The sequence below is a fragment of the Aspergillus nomiae genome, assembly GCF_001204775.2.
Source record: "Aspergillus nomiae NRRL 13137 chromosome Unknown contig00090, whole genome shotgun sequence".
Taxonomy (NCBI): domain Eukaryota; kingdom Fungi; phylum Ascomycota; class Eurotiomycetes; order Eurotiales; family Aspergillaceae; genus Aspergillus; species Aspergillus nomiae.
In genome coordinates, this window is record NW_015378145.1 from 1 (window position 1) to 21,604 (window position 21,604).

A 21,604-nucleotide genomic window follows, 5' to 3' on the forward strand; every position below is an offset into this window, starting at 1 on the left:
AGGACGCAGGTTACGCCGCCGAAGATGTTGAACACGAGGGTGAAGGTGAGGCAGGCGGCGTGGAAGACGGGGAGGGCGAGGAAGAGCCGCTGGCCCGAGAGGTAGTTGATGAGCGTTGGCTTGCCGCCGAGGGAGGGGATGAGCTGGTGGGCGTCGTTGCTGGCGAAGGTGCCATAGGTAACGAAGACGGGCTTGGGGATGCCCGTCGAGCCGGACGTGTGGAGGACGCAGAAGGGCTTGGTTTTGGCTTCTTCCCAGGTCAGGGTAAATGGGATCGGGGGCACTTGGTCAAGGTCTTCGAAGAAGAAGTCCACTTCGGGAGCCGCGATCTGCTCCATGGGGCGCGCGGCAAAGATCTGGCTGAGGATGGCCGGTGCACGGCTGGGCACAAGGACTGTGTCGCAGCCACACTTGTCTAGCAAGGAGAGGTGGGCTTCTAAGCTGTTGCGCAGCGAGCTGAAGAAGGCCTGGAGGGAGTCAGTGACATTGTGGAGATGACATGGAGCACATAAGACTCACCATGTGGCCTGCCTTGGCCGCCGCCAGGATGATGACCAGGTATCGCACATCCAGCGGGCCCATGTAGAGAATGGTCTTCGGGATTGAGTCCTCGCCGAGCTGCTCGCGCAGATACCAGGCACACTTGTTCACAGCCTTGGCGAACGTGCCATAAGGAATGTCCTTGAAACCATCGGCTAGATTGGAGCTCTTGGGCACTGAGACGAACACTCGCTGAGGATCGCTCTCGGCCACTTCGTCGAGCACGGCAGGCATCAGCCGCCGGCCGCAGTTGGGCGGAACCTGGAGGTTGGGATGTTCGAACACCATTGTGGATAGGAATGATAGTGGTCAAAAGATCCTTGCTTGGTGGGAGATGGCCCCAAGTATAAGTAATGGCTTATTGCATCCCTTAGGCGATGTAGTCGATTAATTGCCCGAGGCAGTAGATCCTGTACAGCGCTACACTTGACGAAACAGGACAGTATTGGTAATGACAATACCTGTTCCTACGCACATAGGAACGGTGGATGGTAACCTTGGCTCGCTATGTTTAGCACTACCGTGTTCAACGTACATCAACTTCCTAAAGGGGAACATACTTCAGGTCATAGTTTATATTGACTGTACTAGTGACAGCCATTTATTGGGTAAGCGAGGGTTGCATCGGCGGATAAGGGCCAGAAGTAACCCTGACAGGGAAACTGCTTATTGCTCCCTGCATAACCCCCGCTGGCATCCGCAACGCCTTCCACTAGTTTCAAGCCTCAACTGCGCCAGCGAAGCAGCGTGGGTGGGGGCCACACCAACTCCGGAGAATTTTAATACGCCTCGAGCCATGCCGGCGCTAGGCCGTTCCAGCCTTGGACAGGCTAAATTCTAACGTCAGAGGCAACGCTGCGTCTGCAGGATTCACATTGGTCAATGGCTTTGGGGCGGGGTGAAACTTCGGCACTTCCTTATCCCAAGGCTGTTTGTGCTGATCTCAGCCTGGTCTGACTGGTATCTATACTGGGCAGAATTGACAGAGGTCATTGGTCACCCATTCTCACTTTGACAGATTTAAATTTATGGCTGCATTGTGATCGACATCTTCAGTGCCTTGAACCGCCCAGGCAGATACATGTCAACGAACTCACCGGAGCTACCACGTTCAACACGAGCAGATATTACAGGCTTACAGCCAAGACAAATGTTTCTAAACCATCACGGAGGTCATACGGCCATATCTCATTTAACATGCTAGATTCAACAGGATCTGGAACCCCAGCTTTCGCCCCCACGTACGTCTCCATGTTCATACCATATCTCTCGGCGCCCTATTCGGCAAAATCTGCTCCATACTTGCGGTGGGCAAATCCTTGGCCGACTTATTCCCCGACTTACCCTGGAATGAGCCCGACCCATTGGCACCAGAACTCGATTGAGTCTTGGAGGAAGACCGGATGCCCAAGTATGACATGGTTTCCGAGGTCAACTTCATGAATGGCGTAGTCAGTGGGCGGAGAGCGGGCACACTGCCGATCATCATGGCAATGTTGCGCTCCATGCCCGCCCACATGAGACCCATCACCGTCGTGTAGGAGGCATCGCTGATCCCGTTTTTGAGGCCCAGGCCGGTTTCAATGGTGCGGATGGTGGCGAAGACGCCCGTGCTGGTTCCCTGTTAGTCATGGTGCGCTTGTATGAGTGAGGTAGTGACTTACATGACGCCGAGGCCCATCAGCCCACACAGGATCATCTTGTTTCCGCGACTGACCTGTAGGTCTTTGAAGAGGAAGATTGGTAGAATGGATAGGAAGTAATCGGTTACTGCGGACCAGGCTGTCGTTGGGATCTTAGTTAGTCGTGATCTTACAATATCAGGGGAAATAAGTGTGACTGATGTATGCCTACCTCCCTGAAGCAGCACAAGGCTGATCTCAGTCCTGAATTTCCAGCACGTTCCAGGTATGAACGGGTTCCAAGACTTGCGTGGCGGATCGCATTGTGCGTACAACGAGATGATGACCACAGTATTGACCGCGAAGACCAAAAACGCAGTCAGGTAGCACGTTACCCGTAGCACGGTATGGCGCGACCCCTTGAGGATACGTAGGTATGATAGACAGATGGAGATTTTAGCAAAGCTCAGTGCGTTGATGCAGAACACCTGCGAAAGCAGATCATAGTACATGGCTGTGACGGCGTCATTCTTCGGGATGTAGACTAGGTGACGTCCCAGTCCTTTGTCGACGGCGACAAAATCGAAGACAGTCGCTATTAAGGCTTGAACCTGAGGGTGGACAGACTTAGTTTCCGCTTCCCAAGAGTGTAGAGCGGGATGAATGAATTACCAAGGCAAATATCATGAGGTAGTCATCCCAGCTCATGCGGGCATATACGCTGCGAGCCACACCCCGCAAGGACACCACAATGAATGCGCATACGAAGGTGACGGTGGTTCCGACCAGGAGTCGGTAGCCGATGCTCACATCAGGCGGCCGGGGGCCTGCCATTTTGTCCATCTTTACAAGGGGCAACGAGTAAGGCAATGAAGAAAGCAGAGGAGGAGAAGACAGGTGAGGGGTCAGTTCGGCTCCGAAACCCTGGGTATCCACGCTTTGAAAAAGAAAATGTCTCTTGGGCTAGCCAGCGCGTGGCGAAGGTATTGCATGGTTGTGACTCTCGTCGTTGGCCCCATTGCAGGCATGTGCATACGGCGTCTCCGGTATGTCATGAATAAGGAATCAAGACCGGATGGTCATGCAGGAATACGAATAGGGTGTCACACGTTGCCAGTAGGAGACTGGACATTCTGCATGCTAGTCTGGGCAGAGGATATGCCTCCCAGTGCCTAGGGACAGGAACAGAAATACGATAGTCGATCTGTCGCACAAACCTCCTCCTACCCCTGCCATGCTGACGGGGAATGGCTTATAATAACCTCTGTATATTGCCCTGCTTACTGCGCCTCTCACCATCAGTCACTTTTACATGGGGCTATTGGCATGTACATTTCACCTATGCCGACTTGCATTAGTGGGACGGATTTTGGGGCCAAAATAGCAATGAAAGCAACTGCCATTGCATCCGGACGTGGGGGCCAGTCGGACCTGATAAAAGGATCGAACAGGTTGCATGAAGAAACCATAATACTGACTAGGCGGAGTCGAGAGCTAAAGCTAAGCATTACCCCGCTAGCTTCGCAGCTCACGTAAGACTGGAATGGCAGACCTGGCCAAGAAGCTAATGTACAAGAAGCTATTGCCTGGATAATATATCCGAGACGCTTGGCAAGGAGACAGCCGAACGAGATCCCCGCTTCAGTCAGTCCGAAGACGACAATAATTGGGCTCGCGTGGGATGTTTTATTTATAGCAACTCTCTAAACAGTCTCCTACGGTCATGGATTGGACATGGTCGACCTTGCTCCCTTGGTAGACTCGAGTCAGATAGAAGGACGTAAATTGAAAACTGCCATGACTCGTATTCATCCTCAATCAAGTAGGAAAACTATTTACAGAATCTTGCCCAGAAGCTCGTTCAGCTCCTGCACCACAAACTCCGGGTTGTCCTTCTGGATAAAGTGCCCTGCATGGGGCGCCTGCAGTGGCCCCTTGCTATACTCAGCCTCAGTAATCTTCGCCAACCCCTCGTTGTACTTCTGCCAGTATGGGTTGACGAAGCGGTTGGTGACGGGCTTCGGGGGTCCCATCTTGGCAGATTCTTCCGCAAAGGCATCAAAGTCATGCCCCACCACCGTGACGTAGGGGCCATGGCCATCAGGGCCCTTTAGCAAGGGACCGTCACTGGCGGGGAGTAACTCCCGCAGGTTGCGTCGACTTAGACCTTCTTTGCTGCCAACATCCGGGTGGAAAATGCGACGCGCACCGGCCCGCACGGCGCGGATGGCCTCCACAGGGAGGGGCCCAAGACTAGCGGCATCGAAATCGGGGGCATCGGGGTCGGGGAAGACCGATACAAAGTCTGAGTTGGCCAGCACGCTGTCCAGCAGCAGTAGACCGGCCACGGTGCCGGGGTATTCTTGAGCGTAAATCCGCGCGAGAGCGCATCCGATCGAGTTGCCCACTAGAACAAGAGAGACGGAGTCTACATCTGCAGCGCTGAGTTTGTCGGCGGCAATCTGGGTGATGAGCTGGCGCAAGTCGCGGACGGCGGTCAGACAGTCATGACCGTGCATGGGGTCCTCTGCGCCGGCATCCGAGGGATCGCGATCGGTGGTCTGGCCCTGGCCATATCGATCGTAGGTGAGCAAGGCTGGGGTGGGTTTATCCTGGCGGAGAGCTTTCAGTTGCGCAATGACCGGTTGCCAGAAAGCCTGAGGCAACCCGAGACCATTGAGAAAGACGACCAGGACGGGCTTCGATGTGTCCTGGGGAGACTGGTAGCTGTAGCTGAGCTGTGCCGAGGGCTTGGTGGTGAGGGCGATAGTTTGAACGTCCGCCATGTTGTGGGGGGCCAAGCGATGAGGCGCGGGAGGATGAATAAGGTGACGAGAAGCAACACGAGAAAGCAAATGCAGGACGGTCGGAGAGCAGAAATCTCACAGGCTGAAGGATGCAAAGGCCAAGCTTGTCGGGGTTTTTATAAGCGCTGGAGATGCGGCTGAGGCTGAGATGAGGGGTAGAGGCGCTTTGGCGGGCTTTTCTGCTTGTCTCATCTTACGACCGGCAATTTCTTTGTTGGTCTCAACGCTAAAATGCCAGCTTACGATTGGGGCCAAAAGGACACCAACCAGCCGTTGGTCTGCGTTAGGGCTGACGGGCTTGCGGCTGGCCCCCACCCGCTATACAGCATTATACCCTGATATCCGTCTACAAGAAGGGTACAACTCGCCATGTCCCCATAGAATGGCATTACCACCAGTTTTCCATGCATCATCATGGGGCAGCCCATTGTAGAGACACTGCTGGTCTTCGGAGCCTTCGGGCTACTTTGGGTCTCGTATGAATATCTGCGACCGGGTAGTCTCCTACGGCGGCTAGGGAGCAAGGGGCGTAGGCTGCCTCCCGGTCCCCCAGGGCTCCCTATCTTCGGAAACATGTTCCAATTCACGAGAGCCCGGGATGCAGGCTTATGGGGCCCGTTCGTGAGTCCAGGTTTCTTGCCTTACGCCGGTCTGAGTAACTAACGCATATGGCCGGCAGCTGGCTTCATTACGGCAATACGGTCCGATGACGACGCTGCACATGGGCTCCCAGACCTGGGTGGTGCTGAATGACCCGCAAGTAGCTACTGATATCATCAATAAACATGGGAAGATTACCAGCGAGCGGCCAGAGATGCCCATTGCCAGTGATTTGGTCAGTCACGGTTTGCGCACCGTGATTCGTCCCACTGCTGCGTGGACCGAGGGGAGACGGGTGATGCACCACCTGCTTAGCGGATCGGTTCTGCGCATATACGGTAACTGGCAGGAGATTGAGTCGCTCCAGATGCTGTCTGCTTATCTACAAGAGCCCAAGCGCTGGTACGCGCATCACTATCGCTACTCCATTGCCGTGCTCTACCGTCTCGTCATGGGCGAGAATCTCTCCAAGACACAGGCTGAGTTAAATGACTACCAGAAGGTCACGATGGAGTTCACCTTGAGCTTGCTCCACAGCATGGTGGACTTCTTTCCCCAGCTGGATCGCTGGATCCCCACCTGCCTGCAGTGGTGGCGGCCCTACTGGGCGAAAATGGGCGACTTCCATCATCAGGTGTTCAAGTCGTGGTGGGACCCCATTCGCGATGCCGTTCATCAGGGGACAGCCAGCTCTGGCTTCGTGCGGGACACACTGCTCCATCCGGACATGCGGTACAAGGGCACCGAGGAGGAAGCCATGTACCTCGCTACGTCCGTCATCGCCGCCGGCAGCGACAATACTCGCATGACGCTCAACACTTTCATCATGGCGATGATCAGCCATCCGGACACGATGGCTCGCGCTCGCCAGGAGTTAGACGCCGTCTGTATCAACGAAGATGGTACGCTGAGACTTCCTGGCATGGTGGACTTTGAGCGTCTACCCTACCTGGCTGCCATGGTCAAAGAAGTCCTTCGCTGGCGGCCTACCACTCCTGTCACGCCCCAACATCAGCTGACGGCCGACCTCGAATATGGAGGGTACCGTTTCCCGAAGGACATGTTTCGTAGTCAATGGGATTGCAATTAGTCAGACATGCGAGAAGCCAGATAATTTTGATCCATCGCGCTGGCTGGACGGCAACGAGGGCAACATCGTACATAATCTCTGGGCGTTTGGTGGTGGACGACGTATCTGTGTCGGTTATCGAGTTGCCCAGCAGGCACTATACGTGGCTATGGCACGAATCATCTTCTGTTTTGATCTTTGTGCGGTAAGTGCTTCCCTTTGTTTATGTCTTCTTTCGTACTTCGTTCTCCTGTTGTTTCGGACGAAGGGGCGTGTTGCTAACTCAGGATAGGATGGCCCCATCAACACTCGGAAACTTAACCACTTTCACATCCATAACGAACCCTTTCCTGTTAAGGTGACGGTTCGTAGCCCCAAGCATGAGCTGTTGATCAAGGGAGAAGCAAAGAAAGCGGGAACAGCTTGTTGAACAGTGACCTAGGGGATATGCACCAGGCAAGGAGATGCCAGGCCGACATCGCGGAAGATTGCATCGTTTTAGCCAGCTCGTAAAGGTATAAGGCGTATGTGTATATAGTAATTACTTTTATATATTTTAATGTCAGGTAAACTATATCTTTACACCTCTGGTGCAGTCCTTGTGGATTCGTCGATGAAAGTCACTTCATATTGCTAGGTGGTGAAGCTTAACGTATATATACTAACGAGGTATCATAACGGTCCTCAGAACATGTTGGCAGTACTCTCGGCCGTCACAAGACGCCGCAGCATATGTTCTGGATTGGCGATTCGGGCGTGGGCAGCGATTTCCCCAAGACTGGCAGTGGGAAATACCAGAAGTGCATTCTACGGGAGATTGGGTGACGTCTAGTGAAGCAAAACGTGACTAGGTCCCGCTTGTAATACACCAGCTTTTTGGCAGTAAACAGAGATTTGCTGTTATGGTTGGTGGTAGTCCTGCGCGGAAATATATCCAGGTCGTCTGTGTTGCTGAGGAAGCCGCAAAGAGCAATGGTTGCATGGCCACATGTATTGCTATATCCGTGACCATGGATATAGAGGATGCCCATATGGGATTGTCCAGTGTCTGCTAACTCATTGTTTGGTGGGACCTCTCGGACTTCGCCTTTTATGCAAGGAATGTTACCGGAAATTCCATTGCGATAGTATGAACAGGAGGTTGGGCGTCATTTTGAAGACCCAGCTACTTGATCGCCTCCATTTCCAAACGTAAACTGTTACAGGGCTTGGCTGAAGCAGTGCTAATTCAATCGGGTTCGTACAACTACATGAACCAGCTTTCTGCCTGAAAATCGCTCCATGTAAGCGTCTGGTTGGTTTGCCCTGACCACAAAGAACACCCGAGCTCGCGTTTTGTCCCTCTATACACTAATCCTGGCGAAAAGCAGACCCTGAGCCACGATTGTTTTATTTCTCATAGGTCTGAAATGGCGTCTTGTGGAGACATCGCGTGATCCATGATTGGCTCGTGAGACGGTATGTTTATATCCATTAGAGATAAAAACGGCCTTGATCCCAGGGAATGGCAAGGTTGCCCACATATGGAAATAAGTCAAAGGGTTACGTCGCAGTAGTTCAGAAGCGGGCATGATGGCAAAATATGCACCCGGGACGGTATTCAGACCTTTGTTCTGGGAAGTTTGATAATGTCAAGAAATATTAGACTTAGGCTACCTACAACTCATCCTCCTGTATATAATACCTAACTTTCCCCTCAAACAACCTCCTTGCAGTACGCGACACTGAGCAACTAGCGACTTCTCCGCCATTGTCCATTTCCACATCTACCTTGATTGTTCCTTGGCTATGTTCAATTAGTACATCGCGCCCCGACCCACAATGCTCTTCTTTCTGGTAGTCAGGTGGAGGTGACTGCGCGGGAGTCGGTGGCAACGTCCCATGCATGATAGAACCCATGGCGGAGAGACCCGCCACGATTGTACCAGGGTAGCTTAATGCGACGGCTATTGTCACGGCGCCTGTGAGCTGTAGGCTTGGATGCGGTAACCCCATGGAGTAGGCTTGTATGCGAATATCTGGCCTAGCCTTGATGCTGCCGCCAGCTTGGGTAATCGTTGGGGGGAAAACGAGTGCAGCTTTGGGCGTACCACGAGTCCTACCGGCGGCTTCGACGTCTGTTGCTAGCCCCATCGCGACTGCACCGGCGCGGCGGATGGACTCTACAAGATCATTCCGATCAGAGTCGGATGGATTTGTTCCGAGAAGGGTTGCCGATATTGATGTCGTATCGATGAGGACAAAAGGGTTCGCCGAGTCAATAAGTGTTACACGAACGTCGAAGGGCTCACGGCCGGGCATGAGTGGCTGCACCCAGAGTGTCTGCTGTTGCTGGTCTGCGGAAGGAAAAAGCTTCCCAGTCATACTGCCAAAGGGTTTGACAAATCTGCACTTGACTTCGCTCCCAGGCGTTTTGACCCCAGAAATGATAAAGTTGCCATCCTCCTCATAGTCTCCTGAGCTGTTGAGTGTGACAGTCTCGATGACTATCCGATCTGTATTTGTGTTGTAGATTCTTACATCCATCTATTCGTCGGAAATTAACCGTTTTGCTCTTCCTTCTGTAAACTCTCGCCCAAAGGACAAAACATACCTTGGTCTGTTCTCGCTGAGGCTTGATCAGGCCTTCCTGGATGGCAAATGGTGCCACACCCGCAGTCATGTTGCCGCAAGTACCGGTAAAGTCTACTGACTCTTTGCCTACAGCAACTTGAACAAAGGTCCAATCGATATCGGCGTCTGGCCTTTGAGAGCGCCGAACGACGGCAACTTTTGACGTCGTTGATGTCCCTCCGCCAACACCATCAATCTGTCGAGGGTCGTTCCCTCGAGATCCAAGAGCAGAGACCAAGTGAGGAGCCCAGTCAACCTCCTTCATCGGTAAATCCTTTTGGTGCAGGAATATTCCTTTGGAGGTACCCGCGCGCATGAGAACACATGGTAGCGCGTGGCGCTTCAGCCGCCGCGTCTTGGTGACTAATTCAGTAGCCATATCGGGGAGATTAGGTCGGGCAAGTACCGGCAGCATCAAAGTCTTTGGATACAGTACAGCCAGAATATCGCCAGGGAGCCACTTGGAATATTCTTGGGTTTGGCGAGTGCTCTGCTGAGAACTTGCGGCACTAACTTGTTCATCGGGCCAAAGCCGTGGCATATAGTGTGACTAAATATGGCCGCATTTTCAAAACCAGTAGCGCTCCAACCAATGTTAGTGTATAATTCCAACCCAACAGGATCGTTCCAAAACGATCGTGATAGGGAATTGAAATGAGGCGACGGGCGGGTTCACAGCTTTGAGAGGGCTCCACATCCAACGGGAGTGATATGCCCGCGGGAGAAAACGGCTAAACGGGCATTTCGTTTCGTCCGCGGGAACCCAGTGGACTACCATCACCAATCTGTAAAAGGGAAGCTATCTAGTGACGAACCATTCAAGCCAAAAAGTGGATCCTCTAGGGATGTAGGCTCGCAGTTTGTCGGTCTCCAGCCATACTGCCACTGAGACGTTCCACTGGCTGTCTCCGATCGATGCGCACCATTGGTGACATCAATATCTGGACGAAGAGAAGCCTGGCTTCCGACGTGCCGCGCATTGTCCATCGTCACCGTTGCAGGAATATCGCATTGATGCAGCGGCATCCATGGTGCTCTAGACAGCTGGGTGGGGGTTCCGTTGGCCTCGTAATCAAGTAGTCTTGCTCCGCGGGTGCTATTCTCATGTAGAAAGCTCTGGATAATCCCATCGATATCTACCCAGTCCGATCCAGGGGACTGTATCGGCTGACCGGGACTTTTGGTGTTTGAATATCCCGTCACATTGCCACTAGTCAGACTATTGTGGGTTTCGGTACCGGCGCTCGGCTGGACGCTGACATCGCCATCAGTAGCACGGTCATTGGGCTGTGGATCTCGCTCGGAAGATTTGACCGGTGGGTCTATTTCTAAAGCGTCAAGTGAGATATTGTCAATAACGACGCCAAGCCTTTTCATCAACCCTTGTACAATATTAGCCGCTTTCTTCACTGCCGAGTTCGTCTCTTGATTCTCCTTGAAGACGGCGAGGCAGGTCGCTAGGTTGGCATGTGCTATCGAGTCATGCCTACGTTTGGCCGCAATTCGGGTCAGAATCGTAGCAGCGACATATGTCGCGTACGATATCAGGTAGGGTGCTCGTCTGATAGAGAATGCACGGTGATAAGCACGCAGCAGATTGCTAGTATTTGATGCCGCCGAGGCGCACTTCATGAACGAATCGACAGATATCGACGGAGACGTGCTATATAGATGGCCGTCTGCTACAAATGGACGGTGCAACAGAATGACAAGTGAATTATGCATAGCGCTGCCAAAAGTCAGTCCAGTACAACGACACTCTCAGAACGGGTGGGCCGACTTACTGAAGGCTGGACACATGAGGCGGCGGGAATGCCACGCTGCGAGCTTTCCCAGGGTCAAACCGCAGATGTTCTGGCAACCTTGCCTTCCATTGGTCCAATCTCAGCTGCAGTTCGTCCAGCATACTTGCCAGCTCAGCGGGACTTTGGTTTGAACTGCGTTCCGTATATATACTGCTTAGGATATCGCTCATGATGAGCGAGAGTTTGCACAGACACGTGAAGGTAGATATGCTGTACGCCGGCATTCCAGGGTAGTCAGGTGCTGATGTCGTATAGGCAAATGGCTGCCAATGCTCGAGCTCCTCGTAGGTGTCCAGAAACTTTATTGGGACAAGAGCGTCTGTGTCTTTCAAGCTAACGGGACGGCCTTGATACAGGCTCTGGATCTTGTCCACAACTACAGTTTTCGACTTTGGTCAGCTAGTCGGTTTATTCAGATGCGCCCTAGGTATATGGAACTTCCTTACCAAATGCACCCCAAAATACCCGCCGTCGAATTTCTAAATCCTCGTCTGAAAATCGGTGCGTACTAGTCAAGTCAACATGCATTCCCATGTCAATCAACATGCGGAACGCCAGACCAGAGTACAGCCATGCGGCACTCCTTTCATCTCCGAGAGCAAAGAGTGAGTTTGTCATTACAAGTAGTGCTTGAATTGTTGTGATATCACTATGATCTAGTGCACCACCTAGGAGTTCGCGGACTCGCTCGCGATACCTCCAGCCAGCTGTACGGACATCGTTTGGGTCTTTGCGAACCTCTAACCTAGGGCTGAATTTGGCCGCGCCAAAGTAGATAGCGTTTAGAAGTAGCTTGGAAAAGTAAGGACCATTGCAAGCCATATCTCTCATGAATGCTGGGCGGTATGTTATTAGAAATGAATGATGTTGTCGATTCCAGTGGAGCGAGAGGAGATGCATCCCTAGATCCGGATCAACACCATCAAAGTCAAGCTTAGCCTGGCGGAAGTTTAGCTGTTCCATCTGACCTGTTTCCTAGTTTTTCAGCCTCAAACCCGATATATCATGGACGTGATTGAATAATGAAATTGAATATAACAGTATTACGGCCAAAGATTATAACGATATTGGCGTGCACAGGAGTCACCTACGTTGTTTTGCTGCTTCAGCGACGAGGCCCCGCTCTACCCAGTCATCCGGCATTCGAGGGCGCTGATCCGCCCCGATTGATCGATCTTGAAAGTGATCTTCAAACAAAGCACTAGTCCGGCCGTGATAGCTGGACTCGCCGTTTGCTGAAACCAAAATGTGAGCCACTCTAGCTTCAGACGACCCAGTCGCATCGCCTCGGTCGATATCACCATTAGAACGGTTACTAGATGCTGTTCCTTCATGCATCTCTTGCAATTGGTCAACCCTACCGTCGCCCTGTGGCAACCGACCTGGGTGAGAGCGTCCATCTTTGCCATCGTTCAGGGCGCTCTTCTCTAGAGACCTGCGGTGCCTGGGCCGGTTATGGCGCGTATCGCCAGCCTCCCGAGCTTTACTACCAATGGGCTCATAGACGCAGTCCTGTGCGTACGTCTTACAGTTAATGCAGACAGGTCGTTCATTATTGCATTTGATCTGTCGTCACCTCGGCTACGGTCAGCGTGGGGTACAGCCGCCAGGTCAGGGTCCTGAGCAGTCTCGCACCTTTCTTCTACGGCAGAACGAACAGGCCTCGATGGCACGTCGTCGACGGGAACGAAGCGATGGCTCCGAAGGGGGAACGGATGGCTTGCTGTGGGTAGACTCCATGAATATCAAAGTGGATGCAGATGCGAGTATAAAATTCCGTCCGCGGGGTCTTCAATCTTATCTCCGCCGGACGGGCTGTTCACGTGGACGGCAACACCCGACGATTGCCGACGATTTGAATGTTGCTGCGGAGGGAATCGGGTAATGGGATCCCGCGGCAATACTTCCCATCTCATGCAATTGAAGCCATGGCCGACCGGTAGTTAATATCCCATCCAGGACTTTGCTGCTCGCTGGGGCCTTTCACTACAGTCCTCTACCTCTACTCCTAGAAGCTGTGAGGTCATTGACGACCCTCGTATTTCAAGTTCAACCATCTTCTCCATGGCGACCATTTCCGAGGCCCAGCTGCAGTCTACGGCGCCTGCACCGAAGACTCGGGCGCAAACGGCTAAGAAAAATGTCGTTTCTCCCGGCATCTCACTAGCTGCTGGAGCTGTAGCTGGAGGAGTGGAAGCAACCGTCACTGTGCGTTTATCCTCTTCCCTGTTGTCTCGCCCGCCCCACTGAACTCAGCCCGTGCCACAGTACCCCTTTGAGTTTGCTAAAACACGAGCTCAATTAAGCCAAAAAGCTGCCAGCGGTATTACTAGTCCGATTTCTAGGAATCCTCTGGCTGTGATATTGCAGACGGCGCGCATGATGGTGTTCGAGCTATCTATACCGGTTGCTCCACCCTGATTCTCGGGACTGCCTTCAAGGCCGGGGTGCGTTTCTTGTCTTTTGACACTATCAAGAATCTCCTGGCGGACGCAGATGGAACACTGTCACCAGCCCGGGGCATTCTGGCTGGCATGGTCGCGGGTACGGTAGAGAGCGTAGTCGCAGTTACTCCCACAGAACGGATCAAGACTGCTCTGTGAGTCTGTTTCCTACCATCCTTCTTCATACGCTGATAGGATTCGTGCGAAAATACAGTATCGATGACGCACGATCATCCACCACACGTCGCTACAAGGGTGGATTCCATGCCCTCCGGACTATCGTTGCTGAGTCCGGCGTTAGTGAGGTCTACCGCGGCTTGATCTCTACGACAATGAAGCAGTCGGCCACGTCTGCTGTACGTATGGGCTCGTACAACGTCTTAAAGGAGATCGTTTCATCTAGCACGAGCATCAAGGACCCAAAGAACCCCGCACTGACATTTGGAATGGGAGCCACTGCCGGCGTCATCACGGTATACATGACCCAGCCCTTCGACACCATCAAGACACGTGCTCAAGGGGCCAACGGCGCATCGACCATGGAAGCGCTGCGAGATGTGCTGAAAGACGGAGGTGTGCGAGCCTTGTGGCGGGGAAGTTCGATGCGACTAGGCAGGCTGATCCTCAGTGGTGGCATAGTGTTTACGGTCTATGAGAACGTCGCCGCACTTTTGATGGGCTCAAGGGCACGTACTATCGATGGTTGATACTGGGCACAATTTTAGATTTGTTTGTAAAGGTATAGAATTATCAATTGAAGCGTGACATAATATCAAGAGTGCCCATTCCCGTCCATCTACCTCCCGCGGATCTTACGATTACTGTTAATGCCCAGAGCTCGCCAAGATGGACGCCATGTCCTCTCGCTTGATGTCTTGGATCCGCGCCAATGGGCACAGATACTTTCTCGTATCTCGTTCTACAAAGCAAACTTTGTATACTCTTTCTCCCGCGGGATCCACAACATTGACTGTGCGGGGCCCGCAAACCCAATGTTGTTTTATGCCCAGACAGCCCAATGTCGCGACATATATAAGGAACGTGGACTTGAAGACATATAGGGGTTTCCTCCTTCGAAATCCTTCTACGCTTCAATTGTTGTCCACAGACAAGCCGAACACCATCTCAATCATGGCTACATCGCTGACAACCTGCTCCTCTAGCTTAAAGGGCGAGGAAGAAGCCAATCGCATCACAGATGTCAAGTCAACTGAGAAGCATATCGAGGATGTCTCGGAATATAATGAGCAGCCGCCTGCCGATGGCGTCTATATCGCGCCGGCAGAGATTCAGGCGCGGTTCGAGCTTTTGCGTGAGCTGAGCCTGGAGCAGATGGACGTACTCAATAAGCGTGTTCTGAAGAGGATTGACTGGCACATGATGCCCTGCGTCACACTCATGTTTCTAATGAAGTAAGGCCCCCTATTACCTTAGATATAGACCAAGGAACTAACCTTGTGTTAGTTATCTCGACCGGATCAATGTTTCCAATGCCCGTCTTGCCGGGCTACAGAGCGATTTGAATATGAGCGATACTGTTTGGAATGCTGGCATCTCGACATTCTATGTTGGCTACCTCGTTGGTCAGCTTCCTGGAAACTTACTGATGGCTAAGTCAAACCCACGTTGGTTCCTTCCAATCATAATGCTCATGTGGAGTTGTGGCACCATTTGTATGCCTGCTATGACCAAGTGAGTCATTGTCAAGAGTTCTTCGTGCACCAGGGCCGATAGCTAACAGTGCCATAGTGGCGTCGGGTTCTGCGTGGTTCGATTCTTCATTGGCCTAGCTGAGGCACCTTTTTTCCTGCTCTCACTCTACGTAAGGAAACCCTTCCCTCTATCTACTCCACCCGTTCTAAAGCTCATGGCCTAGTTACTTCTTCATGGTACACGAAGGAAGAGTCTCCGATGCGCATGGCCATCTGGCATGCTGGGAACACCATATCCAATATCATCTCCGGATTCTTAGCTGCTGGGGTTCTCGAGAATATGGATGGCATTAGCGGTCTGCATGCATGGCAGTGGTTCTTTTTGATCGAGGGGATAGCATCGATTCTTGTTGCTGTCGCATCGTTCATCTTCTTACCCGCCTGGCCGCATAACACTCGTTTCATGTCCGAGGAAGAAAGCCAGATGGCACAATACCGTGTGCTCGTGTCCAATGGTGGACGGGATGAAACCGTTGGAGGCACTTGGGATGGACTCAAGGACGCCGTCAAGGACCCTTTCACATGGTTCTTTTGCCTCATGCACTTTGCACTCGTTACTGCCCAAAGCTTCAAAGATTTCTTGCCGTCGGTGAGTTCCCTTTCCGTTTATGTAACAATATATACATCTCAACAACAGCAATCATTCGAAAGCCTCTATCTAACCAGCGAACCTAGATCATAAAAACATTTGGTTTCGACACCATGACCACGTACCTCGTCCAAGCCCCTCCATATGCTATTGCCTATATCTTTGCCTGCGCCGCAGCGTGGTCCTGTGGCAGACTCCAAGAGTCAACTTGGCACATAGTCATTCCTATAATCATCTCTGCCGCTGGGTGCAGTATTCTGATCAGCACCCTGAACGTCGGCGCGCGGTACTTTGGAATTGTCTTACTCATATGCGGCACTTACAGTGGGCTCAACCTACAGTTGTCTTGGGAGACTACCGTGGTTCCCTCGCCGCGAGCGAAGAAAGCTGCTCTCATCGCGATTGCCAACTGCATCAGCCAGTCCAGTCACTGGTTCAGCCCCTACTTCTATCCAACCAGCCAAGAGCCATTTTACCGTATGGGTGGCGGTTTGGTACTCATGGGGTGTGCACTGGTGGCGCTGTCTGCCTTTGCTGTTAACTGGAGGGGTAGGAGGCTTAATAAAAAGTTGGACGAAGCCGAGGGGTGGACGATGCACTCGGGTAGCGAGAGAGGCTGGAGGTACAAACTCTAAGCCACCGTGGCGCATTGTGATGGCGTTTGTCCACTTACCTAGTGTGTGCCTTGCGAAGTATGGGGCATTATATCTACGAAAGTGAGATGGACTACGGTGCAAGTTCGGACGGTCGAGGCCAATGTACGGTATTATACATCATGGTAACACCATGCTTGGAAAACATCAAGCAGAAGAGCCAACCCCTGTACCTCCCGACTTAGCGATATAACACACACACGGCACCACGGAGAACCTAGTACCCGAAATGCCATGTTGTTTTCTAACCATCTCTGGCAATGTTAATGCTCTCCGCCTTAACGTAAGACTATCCTCAATAATCAATTTAGTCGGTCTGTCTTGGATGACCTCAATCGAGTGATTTCACCTCACAGGCCATCACCAAACGTCAGGACAAGGCGCCTCTCACAGCGATGGTTTTGCTGCTCACCCATCTCTCAACCTGTGGCAAGATGCAATTTATATTCTTCTAGATCAGAAGGGCTGACTCTAGAACCCCAAATAGTCGCCTGGCTTATAGCCCGTGGATTCACCTTCCTTGTTGGTTTCTCAGATCAACTCCCTACTCTGGATATGATTGAAGATTCCAACTATACGTGGCTGCCGATTCCGGCTGCCTCAAAACCCATTCGAGCGATGTTCGCAATCCTCATAGATATGCCACTCCACCAATCTTGGAACTGGAGATACCGAAAAGGCCTTCAGAAGCTGCGAGTCTCATTGAATCATATGCCGCGCCTGAAGTGCTGTGTAGTGGAAATGCATCGTTCGAGAAGGGTTCGATCCAAGCTCAAGGAATCAGATCTCGACAGACTATGGCCAGAGCCTATGCTAATGAAGCATGGCTCAAACTGCGTCTAGAAACGCCGTATTAGGGCCCGCCGTATAGCGAAACATACTGTCGCGTGCCCAGTTACGCCATATGACTGCTAACAACTAATGTAGTCGGTTGGCTACTCTGGTTCGATTGACGATATCCAGAGGCAGGGCACCTATTCGAAGAAGGCACAATCAATCAGGCACACAAGTGGTGAGAGACATTAGAGACGTAACCGTACTCAGTTGTCTCCGATGACAAGATAATTTTTCTTTTTACCTTTTAAGCGATGGTAGGTAGGGCCTACTCGAAGGTATTGAAGGCTGGACTAACCATTCGATAAGCCAATCACCAAGATGAATGGAAGATGGCAAAAGGCTCACTTATCATGTTACCAAAGTTCGTCCTGTCCCTCTGGGCTTCCAACTTGGTCATTTTCGCCCCTAATGACCCCACAAGACATCACTATTGAGAGTTTGCTATAGTCGGAAACAGTCCGATGTTCGGGAGTCAGAAATGGTTCTATTTGCCGACGGGAGCGTTATACCCGCGGGATCTCTAGGGCAAATTGTCTCCCGCGGATTTCGTCTATGGAACCATGCCCCAGTTACACTAATCTAGTAATCTCCTTGCCCCAGAGATTTTTCCCCAATATGCGGGGGCCCGGATATAAATCTCTATCCTGCATATGTTGCGGAGTATACCTCGTGCTACAGTCCGGGGAGCTGCACGAAATACAAAATGCTTCAAGGACAAGCGTTGCGTCTGGCGCAGGTGCTTCTCATCGTCGCACCTGCATTCATATCCTACGGTTACAATCAAGCAGGAGTTGGGCCGCTCGCCACTTTGCAAACATGGTATGCATATTTTGTGCACGATCTACATTTGAATGAGAAGCTGACATCCCTCTTGGGTCCACACGTTCCCTGAGATCGACACAATCAACACCGACGGTACCGTCAAGGAACAAAACTCGACAAGAAAAGGCGCAGTTATCGCCTCCCTCCAGCTTGGGGCACTCCTGGGAGCGCTATCATGCACGTATCTTGGGGACCGTCTTGGCCGGCGCAAGACCCTTTTCCTCGCTGCTGTCATCGTCGTGATTGGCGAGCTGTTGGAAACATCAGCATACAAGATTGCTCAGCTTACCGTCGGGCGGGTTGTACTAGGCATTGGTGTCGGACAACTTAGTGCCACTGTTCCTGTCTTCCAGGCGGAGTGCAGCTCGGCAAAGAACCGTGGGCAGCATGTGGTTGTTGATGGCATTTGCATGGTCCTGGGCTTTGTTCTGTGCAACTGGATCGATTTCGGACTGAGCAAGACAAGTGGTCAAATGCAGTTCCGTGTCCCTCTTGCTCTTTCCTTCCTCTTCCCACTGATTATACTCGCCTCTGTGTTCTTTCTCCCGGAGTCCCCGCGGTGGCTGGTCTTGGTAGGCCGCCCAGGCGACGCCGCACGCAGTCTAGCAGCCTACAGGGGGCTCCCGGTAGAGGATGAAGCCATCCAAGCAGAAATTGCCAGCATCGAGTCTGCATTAGAGCTAACTGAGCAATCTGGTCGTATCACACTGCGCGAAGTATTCTCTCGAACCAATGAAGACCGGCTTTTCTATCGTTTCACTCTATGCATGGCCATCCAATTCTTTCAACAAATGTGCGGCGGTAACCTAATCTCAACATATATTTCTACAATCTTCGAGCAGAATCTCAAACTCGGCAGTGACCTGTCTCGGATCCTAGCTTCCAGCGCACTGACATGGAAATTTCTATGCAATTTTATCCCATTCTTCGCAATCGACCGCCTCGGTCGTCGGAAGGTCTTTATATTCAGCGGCACAGGAATGTGCATCTGCATGGCCGTATTGGCAGTCACAACCAGCTTCGATACCAGCAACAAGACCGCGTCGGTTCTTTCTGTGGCTTTTATCTGGCTGTTCAACCTATTCTACCCAATCGGGTTTTCGGGTGCAAACTTCGTCTATTGCACAGAGGTCGCCCCTATCCAATTACGCGTGGCCATGGCGTCCATATCTACGGCGAACAAGTGGCTATGGAACTTTATCGTGGTGATGATCACCCCTGTTGCGCTGGACACTATCGGTTATCAGTACTATATCGTGTACGCGGCTATTTCAGCTTGCATCCCCGTGTCGGTGTATCTCTTCTATCCCGAAACGATGGGCCGCAATCTCGAGTCCTTGAATCAGGTCTTTCGTGATGCCCCGTCTGTGTGGCATGTTGTGGCTATGGCGAAGGATCTTCCCAAGGGAGATGTGTCTACCTTGGATATAGAGCGAGTAGAGAAGAAGCTGGATGCGGAGCAAAGGGAGTATGCATGACGACTCCCTACTAATCATTTCCCAGAAAGGACGTCTAGAGACTCGGAGCATGGCAGAATGAACGAGCGGAGGCATCAGCCTCCTCCCAAAACCGCGAGAAGTACTACATATAGAACACCATCAGTTCGAGGGGCTGAGAACACCTGTATTTCAAAGATTGAATTGCATTATGGTACGGCCTTCTTGATCTGTATTATAGAACAGATATATGAATTCTACAGACATCCTAAAGCGTTTTGATCACGATAGTTAGTTGCAGACAGTTTTGTAATCTTGTTATACATATTGCAGTGCTGTTCTATTATATAGTACAAATGCCATGTTGTCATCATCCTAAAAGATCGCCCGGACGAGGGCCCAAAGGCAAAAATTGAAGCCAAGACACTAGACTTTCTTACAAAATCTACTGCTAGTACCAAGTTTGAAATCCCCGCCCCAAAACACATACGCGACTGGGTCGATCGTGATGGGCGATACTTTACCCTGACCGAACGTATACAAGGCCAAACACTCGAGCAGGTGCGGCCGACGTTATCAGAGTCCCAATGAATTTCCATTGCAGATCAGGTCGTCCAAGTTCGCAAACAACTTCGGTCTAATTTCACCTCTACTGCTATGCAAAGTGTCGACCATGGCCCTTGTTATCCGGGCTTACTATTTCTCGATATGGAGCCATATGGGCCATTTCACTCTGACCTGGACCTCTGGGATGCCCTTGCCATGACTTATAACAATCTCCCTAAAGATGTCTTCGAGAACTTGAAAAAGCGCTTTCCAAAAAGTGAGCCGTTTATGCTCACCCATTATGACCTTAGCTTAGGCGATATCATGGTTCGGAATGGGCAGGTTGTTGGTATACTTGACTGGGAGTATGCTGCTTACCTTCCTGTCTGGTACGAGTATATCTCGGCGTCTTTTGCATTCACAGAAATGGATGTAGAATGGAAGAAGGTGCTTCAGGAGCGTCTCGGTGTGCATGGTGACGCATATGATGATGCAAGGGCTCTTTGGAAGGACCTGATTAATCTGAAACAATATTCTAATGTGAATGAGAAAGGTAAAGAAGCCCTTGAGAGGCTAGCATCAGCTTAGATTTTCTTGATGTCAAATACATAACATTGCTAGTCCTTTTTTAGTAAGTACGATCTATGACCTCTCCTCTACCTTCCCTTTGGGTAATCTTCCTCATTATTCTTTTATCATAAATAATGATAGCTGCATTGGCATTTCGTATACTGACAACCTGATATGGAAAGTGAAAGTTCTATGGATCGATCTTGATCCCTTTTTAAGATTCGTTAAGAAATAACGCTTGCTACCACTTAATCCTTTTTTCTCTATCCTCACTTTGTCTCATGGCAGGAGTTAATATGAAGTTTCCACAATTTTATATATAATATTTTAGCATCTTCTTCGCTCACCCCGCCAAATCTGAGACACCGTTCGATGAATTCCTGAACCGACAAATGTAGAATTTGAGCTCCAGATTCATTAGATGCAACGATGGAAGGTAGTATTGACGGGTTACCAGACTGAGCAATATATAAGTGTTACGAACCCCTAGAAACCCATCAATCTTGAACGTACCTCTATTTTAATATAGTTACGGAGGCCTGTATTGTTGTTGGCGTGTAGGATTGTAGCTTACCGCTTTCTGTGTTGGTTGAGCAAATCGGAGCATTTCTGCATACCGCAGCGTATTCTTGGTGGTTCCTGTATCAAGAAAGCTAGGGTTGATGCAGGAAATGGCAGCAGTTCGACAGCTACAGCTTCCAGAGGGGTCAAACATATGCTTCAAGACCTTCGTCAACACGCTTTGTCGATAGCGAGTGTAGGGGCGTTTACACGTCTTTCCTGTGGCTGTACTAGTCTTCCTGGGATATGAAAGTCTAGTTGTCATTAACCTTTCCAATCGACAGGATACTGAAATATTTTACTTCTTCACTAGTCAGGCTATCTACGCGCGAAGCCAAGGGGAATATCGAAATTGTTATCCGGACGCGTAATAGAGTG

At 51.2% G+C, this 21,604-nt stretch overlaps 8 protein-coding genes across 8 annotated transcripts; 4 read left to right on the forward strand and 4 right to left on the reverse strand.

Moving 5' to 3' along the window:
• Positions 1–2: 2 nt before the first annotated feature.
• Positions 3–828, reverse strand: ANOM_005089 (uncharacterized protein; the record flags this gene model as incomplete). The annotated part of the gene is made up of 2 exons (XM_015550346.1): positions 3–467; positions 520–828. Coding segments are annotated over 2 exons (774 nt in total), but the record flags the coding sequence as incomplete, so codon positions are not given.
• Positions 829–1,795: 967 nt separating this feature from the next.
• ANOM_005090 (uncharacterized protein) lies at positions 1,796–3,005 on the reverse strand (the record flags this gene model as incomplete). Its single annotated transcript, XM_015550347.1, has 4 exons — positions 1,796–2,153; positions 2,205–2,322; positions 2,395–2,773; positions 2,835–3,005. The coding sequence occupies 4 exons, from the start codon at positions 3,003–3,005 to the stop codon at positions 1,796–1,798; spliced, it is 1,026 nt and encodes a 341-aa protein (XP_015408094.1).
• A 992-nt stretch (positions 3,006–3,997) lies between these two features.
• On the reverse strand, positions 3,998–4,948 carry ANOM_005091 (alpha/beta fold hydrolase; the record flags this gene model as incomplete). Its single annotated transcript, XM_015550348.1, has 1 exon — positions 3,998–4,948. The coding sequence occupies one exon, from the start codon at positions 4,946–4,948 to the stop codon at positions 3,998–4,000; it is 951 nt and encodes a 316-aa protein (XP_015408093.1).
• A 435-nt stretch (positions 4,949–5,383) lies between these two features.
• Positions 5,384–7,068, forward strand: ANOM_005092 (cytochrome P450; the record flags this gene model as incomplete). The annotated part of the gene is made up of 4 exons (XM_015550349.1): positions 5,384–5,590; positions 5,649–6,636; positions 6,680–6,843; positions 6,931–7,068. 4 exons carry the CDS (start codon positions 5,384–5,386, stop codon positions 7,066–7,068), a joined length of 1,497 nt encoding a protein of 498 aa, XP_015408092.1.
• A 1,226-nt stretch (positions 7,069–8,294) lies between these two features.
• Positions 8,295–12,796, reverse strand: ANOM_005093 (uncharacterized protein; the record flags this gene model as incomplete). The annotated part of the gene is made up of 7 exons (XM_015550350.1): positions 8,295–9,164; positions 9,232–9,764; positions 10,067–10,980; positions 11,036–11,432; positions 11,503–12,024; positions 12,148–12,622; positions 12,692–12,796. The coding sequence occupies 7 exons, from the start codon at positions 12,794–12,796 to the stop codon at positions 8,295–8,297; spliced, it is 3,816 nt and encodes a 1,271-aa protein (XP_015408091.1).
• Positions 12,797–13,120: 324 nt separating this feature from the next.
• On the forward strand, positions 13,121–14,207 carry ANOM_005094 (tricarboxylate transport protein; the record flags this gene model as incomplete). Its single annotated transcript, XM_015550351.1, has 3 exons — positions 13,121–13,264; positions 13,402–13,655; positions 13,715–14,207. The coding sequence occupies 3 exons, from the start codon at positions 13,121–13,123 to the stop codon at positions 14,205–14,207; spliced, it is 891 nt and encodes a 296-aa protein (XP_015408090.1).
• Positions 14,208–14,631: 424 nt separating this feature from the next.
• Positions 14,632–16,436, forward strand: ANOM_005095 (vitamin H transporter; the record flags this gene model as incomplete). The annotated part of the gene is made up of 5 exons (XM_015550352.1): positions 14,632–14,912; positions 14,965–15,192; positions 15,250–15,322; positions 15,400–15,801; positions 15,888–16,436. 5 exons carry the CDS (start codon positions 14,632–14,634, stop codon positions 16,434–16,436), a joined length of 1,533 nt encoding a protein of 510 aa, XP_015408089.1.
• Positions 16,437–17,892: 1,456 nt separating this feature from the next.
• On the forward strand, positions 17,893–20,683 carry ANOM_005096 (uncharacterized protein; the record flags this gene model as incomplete). The annotated part of the gene is made up of 4 exons (XM_015550353.1): positions 17,893–18,166; positions 18,240–19,581; positions 20,005–20,110; positions 20,159–20,683. Coding segments are annotated over 4 exons (2,247 nt in total), but the record flags the coding sequence as incomplete, so codon positions are not given.
• Positions 20,684–21,604: the final 921 nt, after the last annotated feature.